At 40.3% G+C, this 16,969-nt stretch overlaps 1 protein-coding gene and 1 long non-coding RNA gene across 3 annotated transcripts; one reads left to right on the forward strand and one right to left on the reverse strand.

Moving 5' to 3' along the window:
* Positions 1-1,411: 1,411 nt before the first annotated feature.
* LOC142891657 (myosin-7-like) lies at positions 1,412-13,379 on the forward strand. The gene is made up of 37 exons (XM_076031344.1): positions 1,412-1,557; positions 1,945-2,155; positions 2,232-2,375; positions 2,493-2,649; positions 2,733-2,760; positions 2,846-2,954; positions 3,064-3,156; positions 3,233-3,296; positions 3,394-3,492; positions 3,575-3,678; positions 3,756-3,894; positions 4,949-5,067; positions 5,157-5,306; positions 5,403-5,573; positions 5,701-6,010; positions 6,131-6,201; positions 6,275-6,480; positions 7,338-7,461; positions 7,556-7,692; positions 7,924-8,179; positions 8,270-8,512; positions 8,595-8,771; positions 8,847-8,992; positions 9,096-9,186; positions 9,266-9,655; positions 9,781-9,907; positions 10,005-10,123; positions 10,216-10,412; positions 10,504-10,687; positions 10,798-10,963; positions 11,041-11,165; positions 11,254-11,562; positions 11,653-11,856; positions 11,952-12,248; positions 12,343-12,642; positions 12,846-12,980; positions 13,257-13,379. Exons 2-37 carry the CDS (start codon positions 1,955-1,957, stop codon positions 13,272-13,274), a joined length of 5,910 nt encoding a protein of 1,969 aa, XP_075887459.1. The 5' UTR covers positions 1,412-1,557; positions 1,945-1,954; the 3' UTR covers positions 13,275-13,379.
* LOC142891659 (uncharacterized) lies at positions 6,125-15,585 on the reverse strand. Of its 2 annotated transcripts, XR_012927308.1 has the most exons (4): positions 15,068-15,585; positions 14,827-14,881; positions 6,317-6,459; positions 6,125-6,210 (listed from the first exon to the last, which is right to left on the reverse strand). It is a non-coding gene; the product is annotated as an uncharacterized LOC142891659 (long non-coding RNA). The 2 variants fall into 2 exon arrangements; XR_012927307.1 differs by having other exon boundaries at positions 14,827-15,578.
* Positions 15,586-16,969: the final 1,384 nt, after the last annotated feature.

Consider the following 16,969-nt stretch of genomic DNA (forward strand, 5'->3'; position numbering starts at 1 on the left):
CGTGCAAAGGCTGCCAGTAGGAATTTCACAAGTTATCTTTGTGCTCAAGGATAAAAAGAAGAAAGCAATGCCATGTTAACGGAAGGCAGCCAAGGGCAACTTTTGGAAAGAAGCCCAAACAGTTGGTTACAAGAACACAACTTGTTCAAGCGCTCACGTATTGATGTTGTACAGATGCAGAAAATGATTGATTTTTTTACTCGATTTGATACTCTGCCCTTTTTGAAACACACATTGGTAAGACAAACGCTAGGTCAATATAGTGCATTGGACTAAATGAATGAATTGTTTTTTATAATGATAATATAGCAGCAATGGTCGATGCACAACTGACAGTTCTGAAGTTGACATACTGCAACATAAATTCTAAGACTACTGTTGTCTAATGTCTTTTGATAATTAAACTGAGCTAAACCTACTAATCAATCAAAGCTTAGCGAAAAATAAATACATAAATCAATGAATTTGAATGAGTTTGCATGATGTATGATGGTCCATTGTCTTGGAACCTTTTTAAGGTTTGCAAATGAGGAAAACAATGCCAGGTGACCAGGATTAATATAAGGGTACATGTTGAGAACAGTGACGAGTGACAGTGAAAGTACCTCACAGCTGTGACCTTGGTCTTGTCTTGCTTCTCTGTAGACAACAGCTGTGACTCTTTACTCTGTCCCTTAAAATGTATTTCACACCCTGTCGCCTGACTTCCTATTGTTGAACTGAAGATCAGAACATATTTGACGTAACTTAAATCCTGCTGGTATACGAGATCACTTTTTTTGGTTTGAGTAAAAGGATAATCATGATAAGGTATATATTTTTTGACTACAATAAAAAGACAAAACAGAAAACAGAGATTTTTTTCTTTAAGAGGTGACAGGAGGTTATACATGTTTTCAATCTAACACTGAAGTGAGCTCTATGCTGTTTATGAGCGATTGTTAAAAATGTTGTTCTCATGAAGAACAATAATGGATTCAATCAGCCCTGTGGTGCTGGGGAGTGTATTTACTGCTGAATTGTTTAAGTTTGTACTTGTACTTTTAATGTCACGATAAATCTTTTGATATTACCCTATAGATTGTAACTTAAGTGGTATATTTGATTAATTCCATCATTATTTGAATGAATAAAACCAATTCCTATAAGTGACAGACAATTGGATGGAGCGCAGCATGTTGCTGCACTCCACCTCCTGCTCTCCTCTTTCATTGTCCGGTGACCGCATCAAATAGAAGCACTTGCCCCAACCTAATTTGGAAAATGCTTTTTGGAATAGGCAACCTGGATGCCATATCTCTTGATATTCATTCCCATATTTGGGTCACTACCAACCTTTATTAATGGAGAGACAGCCTTGTCTCTGCAGCCACTGGATTTCACTTAACGAAGCTTCGCGGTCAAAGGTAAGTAAGAGACCCACTTCACTCAAGAAATGTTGAGTTTAGGTGGAGCTTTCCCTCCTATAACACCAAAAGATGACGTCTGGTTTCCCTCTGCTTACTTGTCATGTCAAAGTAGCACAGATTCAAATATCATCTGGAGTAAACACAACAGGTAAAATCCAACACTTTTTTAAACATGCAAACACACAACACAAAACTGACAAATTATTGAGTGCTAAACTCATTTCTACTGTTTTTTTGGATCATCCATAATTGTCGTAAATAATAAATGCATGGTGCTTGCATGCAACTAATTGAAATCTTTAACTGTTGTAAGTCAACGTATTGCATCTATATTTTGAATAAACTACAAGACATCTAAATAATTATAGATTTTTATATATTACATATTAAAAAACATTATTGACCCCTGTTTTTTATTGAAGGTTTTTCAAGTTAGCGATGCCCTAAGTATATTTGTTTTCCAACATTTTTTTTAGTGTTTCTTTTAAAGCAGTATAAAGGTATCGACCCAACACCATCGTCCTTTCATTTATAGAGGTTGAACAATGGGTGATGCCGCCATGGCAGAGTTTGGCCCTGCTGCTCCTTATCTAAGGAAGTCAGACAAGGAGCGCTTAGAGGCCCAAACTCGGATCTTTGACATGAAGAAGGAGTGCTTTGTTCCTGACCCAGAGGTTGAGTACGTCAAAGCATCCATTACCAGCCGAGATGGTGACAAAGTCACCGCCAATACTGAGTTTGGAAAGGTATGCAATTTGGGAAGGCTTGCAATTTAAATTTCTTAAACAGTAAAAATTTGACCCACATGTTTACCACTTACAGACTGTGACAGTGAAGGAGTGTGACGTCCACCCTCAGAACCCGCCAAAGTTTGATAAAATTGAAGACATGGCCATGTTCACCTTCCTTCACGAGCCTGCTGTGCTGTTTAACCTCAAAGAGCGTTACGCAGCATGGATGATCTATGTAAGACAACAAAAAATACAAGCCTGAGCCTTCGCTGGGATAATATTTGAAGAAAAATACTTCTTACACATATACATTTTTTTTTTTCTTTTCCTCCCTTTTCCTTTGCTATGTCAGACCTACTCAGGGCTCTTCTGTGTGACTGTCAACCCCTACAAGGGGCTGCCCGTCTACAACCAGGAAGTGGTTGTTGCTTACAGGGGGAAGAAGAGGAGTGAAGCTCCTCCTCACATCTTCTCCATCTCTGACAATGCCTACCAGTACATGCTGGCAGGTAGGTGGTTGTCATTTGCCTTCAGTTTGTTCTTTTAATCTTTGCATTTCGTGTTTAAAAGCTGCTTTTGTTCTTCTTGACAGACAGAGATAACCAGTCAATCCTCATCACGTAAGACATACAAATCACAAATGTCTCTGTCAGACTCAAGGATGTTGCCATAAATTGTTTTCTCTCGTCTTCCTTCTGTTCTTAGTGGAGAATCTGGTGCTGGAAAGACTGTTAACACCAAACGTGTCATTCAGTACTTTGCCAGCATTGCTGCCGTTCCAGGTGGCAAGAAAGATGCCTCTGCTGAAAAGAAGGTATTTTTGTATACGTTTGCCAACAAGGATAAACGTTAAAATATTTTTTTATACCCCCCCCCCCCAACACACAGAACAAGAGTAAGAACAAATGTGTTGTTTTTTTCAGGGGACCCTGGAGGATCAAATCATTCAGGCTAATCCTGCTCTTGAGGCCTTTGGAAATGCCAAGACCATCAGGAATGACAACTCCTCCAGATTTGTGAATATCTATTGGATTCTTCATTCTTTTTCTGAAACAAAGTGACACCTCATTCTGAAGACTATTTTCTTCTTAGGGTAAATTCATCCGCATTCATTTTGATAATCGAGGAAAGTTAGCCTCTGCTGACATAGAAACATGTAAGTCTACTGGATTCCCAACTGGTGATAAAAAAAAACCCTCTCACTTTTAAGATCATTTATGCCTTGACACCATAGCTAATTTTCTTTGTTACAGACCTCTTGGAAAAGTCTCGAGTGACTTATCAGCTCAAAGCTGAGAGGGACTACCATATTTTCTACCAGATTTTGTCACAGGCAAAGCCTGAACTTCTGGGTAGATATCTACAGATCTCAATCCTTAGTATTAAAATATTTGAATGGCACAAAGCATATCACTTCTGTATTTTTTCCCCCAGAGATGTTGCTTATCACCAACAACCCCTATGACTACGCCTTCATCTCCCAAGGAGAGACAACAGTAACTTCTATTAACGATTCTGAAGAGCTGATGGCAACTGATGTAAGTTAAAGTGAAAAATAATATGTCTTGTCCAAGTGCAAAAATAAGTGAATACAATTTTTTAATGGAAAACACAGGATGCCTTCGATGTTCTGGGCTTCACTCAAGAAGAAAAGAACAGCATCTACAAACTGACTGGTGCCATCATGCATCATGGCAACATGAAGTTTAAGCAGAAACAGCGAGAAGAGCAGGCAGAGGCTGATGGAACTGAAGGTAAGAAAAGATTCTTTGTGTAGAGATGAATAATTATACATTTGAATAACATTTGAATGTGCTGTAAATAAACGTGTTTTTGATTTGATTTTTGCTTCACAAAAAACAAAACAAAAAAAAAGAAGCTAAAACTACATGTCATGTCAGTCTTAGGTTAAGAAACATTCATTGTAGAGAGGTTTTAGTAGCAGGCAACTGGTTTTGCTAACTTGAAGACTCTGTCTTGTCTATGTCTCTCATCCGAAAGGCGTCCCATGTATTTAACCACCAGGTGGCGGTTGGAGGTGTCACTACAGGCTGTTGGTTCCTCCTATTGGCAAGGATGTTATATTATGCCAATAGGGGGAAACCCATGTGGGTTTACTCTGACGGCCCACTGGGGGTCCTCCTTCTCCAGCCCTACCAACATATGAGTTGTTGGGCTCCATAAGAGACGATGTGCAGAATGGTTATCTGGGGACAGTTCTCAAGGCTGCATTGTATGTGGTTGAGAGACAGTGTTGAAGACTTCCCCCTCTGTTAAGAGAGGGTCATTCTAGGTGAACATACTGTAGATGGCCTCTTTCATGCCTCTCACAAATCATCCGTATTCTCTGTCCAAAATGTGTACACATTTGAGTCCTCAATGGACACCTCAATTGTCCCGAGGTGCTGGCCCCCAACAATTTAGTTCTTTCTTTTGTTGTCTGGGTCTTCCATGGTGGCTGTTGGAACCTTTTCTTTGTTATCCTCCTTTAGGGAGACTCCTTTCCTTCTGTTGTTGGGGGGATATTTTTGGTGCAGTTGTGTAGGGTTCTGATCACTCCTAGTTTGTGCTCAACACGGTGGTGGGAGTCGAATCGTAGTCACTGGTCTATGTGTGGGTTTTTTTTTTTTGATAAGAATTTTCAAGACTGAAAACATCTTCAAGATAGTAAAACCAGTCCAGCTGCCACAACTTCTACACTGAGATGACTTGGACAACTGGGAACCTTTACAGACATATTTATATTTGATTCATATAATGCGATGTATGTTTAGTCATTTCTTTAATGGAATGTGTTTCTTTGTGCAGATGCTGACAAAGTCGCTTACCTGATGGGCCTAAATTCTGCAGATCTCATCAAAGGACTTTGTCACCCAAGGGTTAAAGTAGGAAATGAGTGGGTCACCAAAGGACAAAATGTTGCTCAGGTAACTACTTGATGAAACGTTTCAAACACAGTATGAGTTGATGAGAAGTTCAATTTCACTGACATTTCACTGACTATGTTGTTTACAAGGTGAACTATGCCATTGGTGCACTGTCTAAATCAGTGTATGAAAAGATGTTTTTATGGATGGTGGTGAGAATCAACCAGTCCCTGGACACCAAACAGCCACGTCAGTACTTTATTGGTGTACTGGATATCGCAGGATTTGAGATCTTTGATGTGAGTTTGAAATTCATTAAAATCTCTTACAGTAAATAATGTAATTTGCACATCTAGTTATTAAGGCACTTGCTGTGTTATTTTATGTTATTGCAGTTCAACACCTTTGAGCAGCTGTGCATCAACTTCACCAATGAAAAACTGCAACAGTTTTTCAACCACCACATGTTTGTACTGGAGCAGGAAGAATACAAGAAAGAGGGTATTGAGTGGACCTTCATTGATTTTGGCATGGACCTGCAGGCCTGTATTGATTTGATTGAAAAGGTAACATTTTCAGTTTCTTTTGGAAAAAAAAGGCTTGTTATTGAAGTATTTTCCCCTTAAAACATGAAACTTGTGTGGTTGGCTTATCAAAACATACTTTTAATAATATTATTCATACTTTTTCTAGCCAATGGGAATCATGTCCATCCTTGAAGAGGAATGCATGTTCCCTAAGGCCTCTGATGCCACCTTCAAAGCCAAACTGTATGACAACCATCTGGGCAAATCCAATAATTTCCAGAAGCCAAGAATTGTTAAGGGAAAACCAGAGGCCCACTTCTCCCTTGTTCACTATGCTGGAACTGTTGATTATAACATCAACAATTGGCTGGTGAAGAACAAAGACCCTCTGAACGAGACGGTTGTTGGACTCTACCAGAAGTCGACAGTTAAACTTCTTGCTATACTCTTTGCAAATTATGCTGGAGCGGATTCAGGTACGACTGCGAGATTAAAATAATGTTAGCAAATGTCAGCAAACCTGAGTATCAGCTGTTTATAATCTATAATATAGTGTATATGCATCTTCACATTATAAACATTCTACTCAGCCCAAGAGTCTGGTGGTAAAGGAAAAGGTAGCAAGAAGAAAGGTTCATCCTTCCAAACTGTATCAGCTTTGCACAGGGTAAGATCTCTACAAAGACAAGTATGTTAGGTTTAACAGATACAATGGTAAACTGAAATTCTTACATTTATAGGAGAACCTGAATAAGCTGATGACCAACTTGAGGTCCACTCACCCGCACTTTGTACGCTGCATCATCCCCAATGAGACCAAGACTCCTGGGGCCATGGAGAATCCTCTGGTGATGCACCAGCTGCGTTGTAACGGTGTGCTGGAAGGTATCAGGATCTGCAGGAAGGGATTCCCCAACAGGATCCTCTATGGAGACTTCAAGCAGAGGTTTGGAAAGGGTTACCTACTTACTTGTCTGTCTTCCTTTGTAAGACCAAACTAATGCAAGACCGAACAAAGGAAGCCAAAATCATTAACCCCAAAGAGAACTGGATTCAGAATCATACACAAAATTCAAGTGGAAAATGATGTCACATGCTGATCCAACTTCTCTGAATTTCCTTTTAAGAACTCATAATGCATAACTCATAATGGCTCTGCTGGGGGATCTCCTCCAAGACCTGTATTAGTTATTTCCTGGACAGCCTGTGCTGTGGCATGGCAACAATATCATAACTATGTTATGATACATGATGTCCCAGAGGTGCTTCATTGGATTCAAGTGTGGGAAATGCGCAGGGGAGTTAATGGCATCAATGCCTTCATCATCCAGGACCTGCTGACAAATTGCAGACACATGAGGCCGGTCACTGACATTCACCAGTGGCAACCTAGGGCATACAGTACCAGTATAAGGTCTGAGGATCTCATCCCGTTGTCTAACAGTCATCAAGGTACCACTGTCTAGCACATGGAGATCTTTGCAACCCTCCGAGGATATGATTGCCTAGTTCATCACTGATCCCGCTCCCAGTCAAATCCATCATGCACTGTGGCCACCACAAGCGAAACCATTCCTTACGAGGAGTTGTTTCTTTCTAATTGCCCCTCCATTATAACTGCTGCTGCCAATTTATACAAAAGCAGATGCAACTGGTTCAGAGTCGGCTTCCTGACTGAACATGTTGATATCCAGGAAGTGTGATTTTGATTTACATTGTGATAACCATGTGTTCCCTCTATTTCTTTCAGCAGCTTACGTTTTCTCACGTAGAAAACATTTTACTTTCATATTTGTGCCACAGATACCGCATTTTAAATCCCAATGCCATTCCTGAGGGACAGTTCATTGACAACAAAAAGGCTGCAGAGAAACTACTGGGTTCTCTGGATATTGACCATAACCAGTACAAGCTAGGTCACACGAAGGTCAATGTTTTTTTTTTTTGTATGACTGAAGCGCAAATGTTGTTTGCCTGTTGTGGTTGACAAAATGACAATGGATAGGTTTTCCCTATAAAAGGTGTTCTTCAAAGCTGGACTTCTGGGTCAATTGGAGGAGATGCGAGATGACCGACTAGCACTTATTATCACTGGTATACAAGCTCGGTCAAGAGGCCTTCTGGCAAGAATTGAATTCCAGAAGATCGTTGAACGCAGGTACAAAGTCAAAGCATGCAAGGTCTGTTAAGTTAATATTCTGATTCACACAATCACAAAACTATAATCTTACTTTCAAAAGGGTCATTGAGAAAATCAATAATGCACATGCAGTGGCCTGAAATGTGAGAAGATAAGACAATGATTGTGCCATGCTCAAACTAAATTACTTTCAAATAAACTAAGGCTATATTTTGATTGCTGGAGATAGTTATAATATTCTATCCACAGGGATGCATTACTTGTCATCCAATGGAATATTCGTGCTTTCATGGGGGTCAAGAATTGGCCCTGGATGAAGATGTATTTCAAGATCAAACCTCTGCTAAAATCAGCTGAGACTGAAAAGGAGATGGCCAACATGAAGGAGGAATTCCTAAAGCTGAAAGAGGCTTATGCAAAATCTGAGGCTCGAAGAAAGGAACTGGAGGAAAAAATGGTCACTCTTCTCCAAGAGAAGAATGACCTGCAGCTCCAAGTTCAATCCGTATGTTTGAAACTCAGAACAAAAACAATGCCAATTCTATCTAAATTCAAAATAAACAAATAAAAACACCTGCCATTTGAATCCTTCTAGGAGCAAGACAATCTTTGTGATGCTGAAGAAAGATGTGAAGGGCTGATCAAGAGCAAGATCCAACTTGAAGCCAAAATCAAAGAGTTTACAGAACGACTGGAGGACGAGGAGGAGATGAATGCTGAGCTAACAGCAAAGAAGAGGAAGCTGGAGGATGAGTGCTCTGAGCTGAAGAAAGACATCGATGACTTAGAGTTGACTCTGGCCAAGGTGGAGAAGGAGAAGCACGCCACTGAGAACAAGGTACCACAGAGTGTTTTTGGATAATTATTTGTGACTACATGGCATCAGTGTCTAAACCATGTAATGCCTTAAACAACAACAGGTGAAAAACCTGACTGAGGAAATGGCAGCTCTTGATGAAATCATCGCCAAGCTGACCAAGGAGAAGAAAGCCTTACAGGAAGCTCATCAGCAAACCCTGGATGACCTGCAGTGTGAAGAAGACAAAGTCAACACTCTGACCAAGGCCAAAACTAAGCTGGAGCAGCAAGTGGACGATGTATGAACCAGTATGATCAAGTAAATCTATGAAGTGGAAGTAAAAACTAAAGATATTTATATTATATTTTTCCAGCTCGAAGGATCCCTTGAGCAGGAGAAGAAAGTGAGGATGGACCTGGAAAGAGCAAAGCGAAAGCTTGAGGGTGACCTCAAATTAGCTCAAGAAACTGTTATGGACTTGGAAAATGACAAACAGCAACTTGAAGAGAGGCTGAAAAAGTAAACCAATAACCGCACTTTTAGAAGGACAAATGCATTCATTAAAGATTGTGAACTTCATAATCGTTACCTTTATGATATTTTATCATATTTCCATTCACAGAAAAGATTTTGAAATCAGCCAACTCAATGGCAAAATCGAAGACGAACAGGCAATGTGTGCCCAGCTCCAAAAAAAATTGAAGGAGTTGCAAGTGAGTGCAAATGAGAAGAGCAAAGCAGGTTTTGCATGAATTCAGCAGCCATTGAAAATGTGGCTTGCTCTTGGTCTAGGCTCGCATTGAGGAGCTTGAGGAAGAGCTGGAGGCCGAGCGAGCTGCCAGAGCCAAGGTGGAGAAGCAGAGAGCAGACCTGGCCAGAGAGTTGGAGGAGATCAGTGAGAGACTGGAGGAGGCCGGTGGAGCGACAGCTGCCCAGATTGAGATGAACAAGAAAAGAGAAGCCGAGTTCCTGAAGCTACGCAGAGACCTTGAAGAGGCCACTCTGCAGCATGAAGCTACTGCTACCACACTCAGGAAGAAACAAGCCGACAGTGTGGCCGACCTGGGAGAGCAGATTGACAACCTGCAGAGAGTCAAGCAGAAACTGGAGAAGGAGAAGAGTGAGCTCAGACTGGAGCTGGATGATGTCGTCTCTAATATGGAACAAATTGTCAAGTCGAAGGTAAAAGATGTAGATTATTTTCTGACCGCTTGGTTGGCATTTTATGCAACTAAAAACATCTTCAGTTGTCATATTATTTTTTGAAGTTCTTGTTGCTTTTCAACATGTATGAATTCTGTGTACAGAACAATTTGGAAAAAATGTGCAGGTCACTGGAGGACCAAATGCATGAATATAAAACAAAGTCAGAGGAGGGACAGCGTGCCAACAATGACCTCAACATGCAGAAAGCAAAGCTTCAGACAGAAAATGGTCAGCACTAAACTTAACAGTCTGGGTGTATAGATGCTTTGTTTGAGACAAGACATTTAGACATTGTGTTGTAATTTGATTGTCTTTGAAACTTTAGGGGAACTTTCAAGACAAATTGAGGAAAAGGACTCCCTGGTGTCACAACTTACCAGAGGAAAACAATCCTACACCCAACAAATTGAAGATCTTAAAAGGCAACTCGAGGAAGAAGTTAAGGTGAAAAGCACAGATCATTTATATACAGTACATATACTGTATATGTTTAACTTCATTGAGTTCACGAGGCTCAAGACCTGCTCTCATTTCAGGCAAAGAATGCATTGGCCCATGCAGTGCAGTCTTCTCGCCATGACTGCGACCTGCTCAGAGAACAATTTGAAGAGGAGCAGGAGGCCAAGGCCGAACTGCAGCGCGGCATGTCCAAGGCCAACTCTGAGGTGGCTCAGTGGAGAACCAAGTATGAAACTGATGCCATCCAGAGAACTGAGGAACTGGAAGAGGCAAAGTCAGTCCAATGAGTGAATTGCACCAATTCATTTGTGGTTCTCATAATCAATAGAATTATAGGCTTACACAATTTACAAAATGATTTCCAGGAAGAAGCTGGCTCAGCGTCTCCAGGATGCCGAGGAGGCTGTTGAAGCAGTGAACGCCAAGTGTTCCTCTCTGGAGAAGACCAAACACAGGCTGCAGAATGAGATTGAAGATCTCATGGTAGATGTGGAGAGGTCGAATGCTGCTGCTGCTGCTCTGGACAAGAAGCAAAGGAACTTTGACAAGGTGGAATAAAAAGATGGCAGATTGAAAATGGCATTTTTAGACCAAACGATGATGGCTCTTAAATTGTTTCATTTAAATTCCTCAATGCAATTATCCAAACTGTCTCATAGATTTTGGCAGAGTGGAAGCAAAAGTATGAAGAGTGTCAGTGTGAGTTGGAGAGCTCCCAGAAGGAGGCCAGGTCTCTGAGCACTGAACTCTTCAAACTCAAGAACTCCTATGAGGAATCTCTGGATCATCTAGAGACCATGAAGAGAGAGAATAAGAATCTTCAGGGTGAGGAGTCTTTGTCAAGCCTTTGTCAAATCTACAGCTACAGCAGGAAATCTTAAAATTCTGTACTTTCTTCCCAGAGGAAATATCTGACCTCACTGAGCAAATTGGTGAGGGTGGAAAGAGTATTCATGAGCTGGAGAAAATCCGGAAACAGATGGAGCAAGAAAAGTCTGACTTACAGACAGCTTTAGAAGAAGCAGAAGTAAGACTGAGTTTAACATCCATTTTCTTTGGTAATAACACATCCTATATCTATCTTGTACTTGATGTTTTATTTTACATTCTTTTAGGGCTCACTGGAGCATGAGGAAGGAAAAATCCTGAGAATCCAGCTTGAATTTAACCAAGTTAAAGCTGAAATTGAACGAAAGCTGGCTGAGAAAGATGAGGAAATGGAGCAAGCAAAGAGAAACCAACAACGCACGGTTGACACCCTGCAGAGCTCTCTTGAAGCAGAGACCCGCAGTAGGAATGAGGCCATGCGTCTGAAGAAGAAGATGGAGGGTGACCTCAATGAGATGGAGATCCAGCTCAGCCAGGCCAACAGGCAGGCGGCTGAGGCTCAGAAACAACTTAAGGCTGTCCATTCACATCTGAAGGTATAATCTTAAACAAACACACAAAGGTTCTCTCATAATCCAATTTAATCACTTGATTTATTTCTGTTCTCTTAATCTCAAACTTGGCAGGATGCTCAGCTCCAGCTGGATGAGTCTCTCAGAGCCAAGGATGAACTAAAGGAAAACGTTGCCATTGTTGAGAGACGCAACAACCTGCTGCAAGCTGAGGTGGAGGAACTGAGAGCTGCTTTGGAGCAAACTGAAAGAGGTCGTAAATTGGCTGAGCAAGAGTTGCTGGATGTTAGTGAGAGGGTGCAGCTACTGCACTCACAGGTAAGACCGAAACCCACATCAGAACCACTAATGGAGGAAAACTACATTCCAAAACAATCACATGATGTCCAACATTATCTATTCTTACATCCCAGAATACCAGTCTGATCAACCAGAAGAAGAAACTGGAAGGTGATACTTCCCAACTTCAGACTGAAGTGGAGGAAGCAGTGCAGGAGTGCAGAAATGCTGAGGAGAAGGCCAAGAAGGCCATCACTGATGCTGCCATGATGGCAGAGGAGCTGAAGAAGGAGCAGGACACCAGCGCTCACCTGGAGCGCATGAAGAAGAACATGGAGCAAACTATCAAAGATCTGCAGCATCGCCTGGATGAAGCTGAGCAGATCGCCATGAAGGGAGGAAAGAAGCAGGTGCAGAAGATGGAAGCCAGGGTAAGGAGCAAGATTATTTTTTGAACAAAAGCAAACAATAAAAATGTTTGGATAAATTTGCACAAGATTATCTTCACATTAATCCTTTTAACAGATCAGAGAACTAGAGAGTGAGGTAGAGGCTGAACAAAGGAAGTCCAGTGAGTCTGTGAAAGGAATACGGAAATATGAAAGACGAATCAAAGAGCTGACCTATCAGGCAAGTTCAAGGGTTGTTTTTTTTATGCGACATACAAAGCCCCCCCCCAAAAAAATTAAAAAAATAAAAATACAAAACCAACATTTCTTTGGTTTTCAGACAGAAGAAGATCGTAAGAATCTTACCCGCCTGCAAGATCTGGCAGACAAGTTGCAGTTAAAAGTGAAGTCGTACAAGAAGTGCGCTGAGGAAGCTGTAAGTATTTCTGGTTTGTAAAAGGTGATGGTGATGTCCAATAAATGAGAGGGTAAAACATCCTGAAAAGCAAGCTGCGATAACTCAATAATCAAAATAAAATGGAAAACAATAACAGACTATTTTCACATTAATTGCACTGAGCAATTTATCTGCTGGAACCATAGACATAACAAGGCATTGATCAAGTTGTTTGTCTACAGGAGGAACAGGCTAATAGTAATCTCACCAAGTTCAGGAAACTTCAACATGAGCTCGATGAGGCGGAAGAAAGAGCAGATATTTCTGAGTCACAGGTCAATAAGCTTCGTGCTAAGAGTCGTGATGTGGGGTCAAAGGTCAGTACAAATACACGGTAGACACATTTATTATTACCCAATATGAATTACATCTACAAGTCCTGACGTTGGGCCAAAGGTTGGTTTCGAAATCCTCATGTTTGTGTGGGACAAATACGAACCAACTTCATCAATAATATTTACAACAATAATGCATGAGCCAGTTTAATTGTTCATGCTAACATAAACATTGCAGTATGATAAATGTTAGACTATCTGCAATAGTCATCTTTTTGTAAATGTAACGCTAATGTAACTTATTTTCTCTCATTTTAGAAAGGACATGATGAGTAGAGAAGAAAGATGGCATGGATTTCCTGTCTGAGGCACCTCATGTCCATAAAGTGTCTCCCTATGCATGTCTGATGTTCAGTAGAATAAATTCCAGTTGCATCTGAACCTGAACTTTGTCGTTTGCATTCATTCATATACAACATACATAACATTTACAAAAAGAAAAGCCCTGACATTACAACACAGCAGAAATGTTTAAAATGAATTTTAGAAGCAGTCTACATCATGTCAAGTGGGACCGACTGTTGCGGCATAATTCACATAGACGGAGGCAACCGAACAATCCGGTCTGCATTATTAATGTCTTCTCCTGTCACACCAATATGAAAAATGGATGTTACATATTTTCAAATGTTTCTGCCATCGTGAAAAAACGGTTAAGGAAATCAAACCTTAAGTTGTCTAAAGAATATTAAGAGCTGAAACCAGATCACTTAATACGTCATTCAACATATTTTGAACTACAGCAACAAAAGTCATTTGGAGTTCTGGTACGGTTAAAGGTGACATCTGTTTCCTATGAAACCACCGAGACAATGAAACAACTCCTGATGCTCTACATCACATTTGACAACTGAACAGATCAACCACTAGGGGGCAACAAAGTGCAGAAGGTTGTTTTTTTTTCTGAACCACCCGGTGTGCAGCAGACAAGCTTGTCTCACAGATAGAGAGGATCATCAGTTCTCACCGTGTCAGTGTGGACTTTGCTAGCTCATTTGGGCATTTCTCAGTTCTCATCAGGCTCAATTCAAAGCAAGACTAAACGGGTTGATTACTGTGATTTACTCCCAAATGTAAGACAAACAGTGATATCGCTATATTTTTAGATGGAAGCCTTTTTTTTCCTAAATGATGCCAGGTTTGTAATTTGCTGGTCATGAAAATTTGGCCAAATCTTTTCTTTCAATGCCAAACATCTTAGCAGTTTAGCTGTATTTAGCTGTTTCTCTTTGTTTCTCTTTGTCGTCTGTTTGCTGATTGTAGATCTTTGTTAGTTTAGACAGTTTAGTCCACATTCTTCCCGTGGCAATTGAATCATAGGGTCTGAGTCACACAGATTAGCAGTTTGGCAAATTTACCATAAGTGTGATTTGCATACTTAGTTTTGCCACACATCTTACAAATGCATATTCCTTAACATCAGCCCCAAAAATCAATAAACATGTCATTAAGGTACCATACTTCAAGTCAATGACTTGTTGCTACAATAATATGATGTTGTGCCATTAAGAAGATACAGAGGTTGCAGATTTTTGGATGGATGGATGGACATTTGGGACACAACACAAGCAGAGGGATAATGTGTACAATAAATCATTTGAAAATCAGAAAATTAAGTAAGTGTATTACAATATTTCTCTGAAAATAAGTGCTCCTTCAGAAACTTTAAATTGTGATGATATTACCACATATTGAACAACATGAGCAAACATGACAACACCAACTTAAAATCATGGTAATGGTACAAAGGAAAACTTATTTGAAGTGGGGCTATGATTTCAAACCATACTAGATTTACTCAAACCAATGTAATTAAATGTAACCCTACCTTTTGTCCATATTATGCGAGATGTTCAGTCCTCAATGGGGCAGACACCAACTAACTTCATTGCAAAAATGGAGACAGAGAGAAAGGACAAGACTGAAAAGGGACGCATGAAGGCTGGCCCAATGTTCAACACCTCCTCAAGTGACCTCCAGCAAATATCAAGCATCCTAACAATAGCAACCTCAGCTGAAAACACAGTTGGATCAGATGTCAAACTTAAGAGAGACAAGGTGCCTCACACCTTCTTTTGTGCGGGCATGTGACTGCAGAAGTACACGGCCCAAGGACTCTGGACAGCTGGGAATGAAACCTTTGAAAGAGGGCAGACTACTTCCCCAAGGCCTGGAATAGATTAAGCTAAGTAAAGGAGTTCAAGGCAGACACAATGCCAACGGTATGATGTCCGTTGTGTGGAGGACAAAAGGAAGAGCAAGTTATGGTGAGGGTTTATTGAAACATTGTTATTTTCTGGTAAATTGATGTGACAGACAACGAACAATTTATTTAGTATAAACTGAAACCAAACAGTTGGAACACAAATTCCATTTTAGACTGGAATGCTAGCTGTTGTTGTACTCCCTATTCAAGCAATAGCAGAACACACCTGAATTGTTGCAATCACTACGTGGTTTGCCAAGAAGCCTTGTGAGAACTACAGATACAATAACTACAAGAACTGCATATGTTCGAAAGTAGCTTATTGCGTTTTTTTTTTTTTAATGTTTCAAATACATAGCATAGGACGTGAACCTCATTCACCTGGAGTCTCTTCCCCGTATTTGAACTGAAATACAAATGAAAACATTCTGCAATGTTGTTACGGCCACTGGCCGTCTCGCCTTCTCCCGCTGTGCCGTTCACTGTCCTTTTAATTCATGTTAATTTAGGTGTGCCGGTGCCAGAACACCTTTCGCGCCCGCTTGCCCCGTTGGCAGTCCCGTCGGCTTTTGATTGGTGCTCTCTGTTCCGCTTTCAGCCTTCGACTCCGCCTGCAGGCTACCATCCAACCAACCACACGCATCCAATCACGGGACAGCCAGCTACTTATGACACAACCTGTCGACACTTCGGCGCGACTGAACTCCCTACCAGTACGCCTCGGAAAAGTGCACCATAAACTTGGAAAAGGATCGTGAGAGAAAGCCACAGTCGAGAGGCCAAGGGCTAGAGTTTTGTTATCTTATTTATCTTTGAGCTTTAAGCTAACTTTGATTTTGAGTGCAATTTGTGTTAGAGTTGGTAAGGTTTAGATGTGCTGTTCTTGTATTTCGGTTTTGGTAAAATAGATAGCGAGGTTTTCTTTTCTCCTTTTTGCAACTTATGTTCTAAGTAGACCGCTCTTGGTTTTGAAGAGTCTCTTTTTGTTGTCTTTGTTTATTGATTTAACAGCACCATTTTGGTCTCCCTCAGTTGTGGTTTTGCCTCGTTCTTTTTGCTGAGGATAATAAAGCCTATTTTAACCTTTTACATCTACTGATCTCCAGAGGGTTTTTATGTTACGATCTTCTTCTTCTAACATCCCGAGCCGATTGTAACAAATGTTTTTTTTTTTAAATAAAAACAGTCCACATTGTTTAAGTTAAATGGAAAATTACTTTGGAGTCCAGAGCATTTGATAAATATAACCATTTAATTTATGTGTTTATTACATATTTTATTTTTTCCATGATAACAGGTGAGGCTGTGCCTTCAAGTCATCCCCTGACCGCACGTCACTAGTGATGAGCATTCCGGCTCTTTTTAGAGAACCGTCTCTTTTGGCTCGGCTCAATAAAAAGAGCCGGCTCTTTCGGCTCCCAAACGGCTCTTCAAATTTTTTGGTACCTAAAATAATTTATTACCAACAGTAATAAAAGATTATTGTAATATGAATTACTAATGTAAAAAAAGAAACATGGACTATATCCAATGTTTATAATATAAACACACCTTTATTTATACACTCTAGAGTGATAAAAAAAAAAAAAAAAAAAAAAACTGAGATAGTAAGTGCAAAAAACAAATGTTAAACTATTTACAAATGAACTTAAATAACTATTAACAATTTTAAACTTTTTATGTTTCTTTCTCTGTAATTATCTGCCCTGTTTTGGAGAAGATTCTCTCTGAGGGGACTGATGTTGCTACAATGCAGTCTCCATGC

This window comes from Nelusetta ayraudi, unplaced genomic scaffold (assembly GCF_046127955.1).
Source record: "Nelusetta ayraudi isolate G7.1 ecotype Tasmania unplaced genomic scaffold, CSIRO-AGI_Nayr_v1 ptg000033l, whole genome shotgun sequence".
Classification (NCBI taxonomy): Eukaryota; Metazoa; Chordata; class Actinopteri; order Tetraodontiformes; family Monacanthidae; genus Nelusetta; species Nelusetta ayraudi.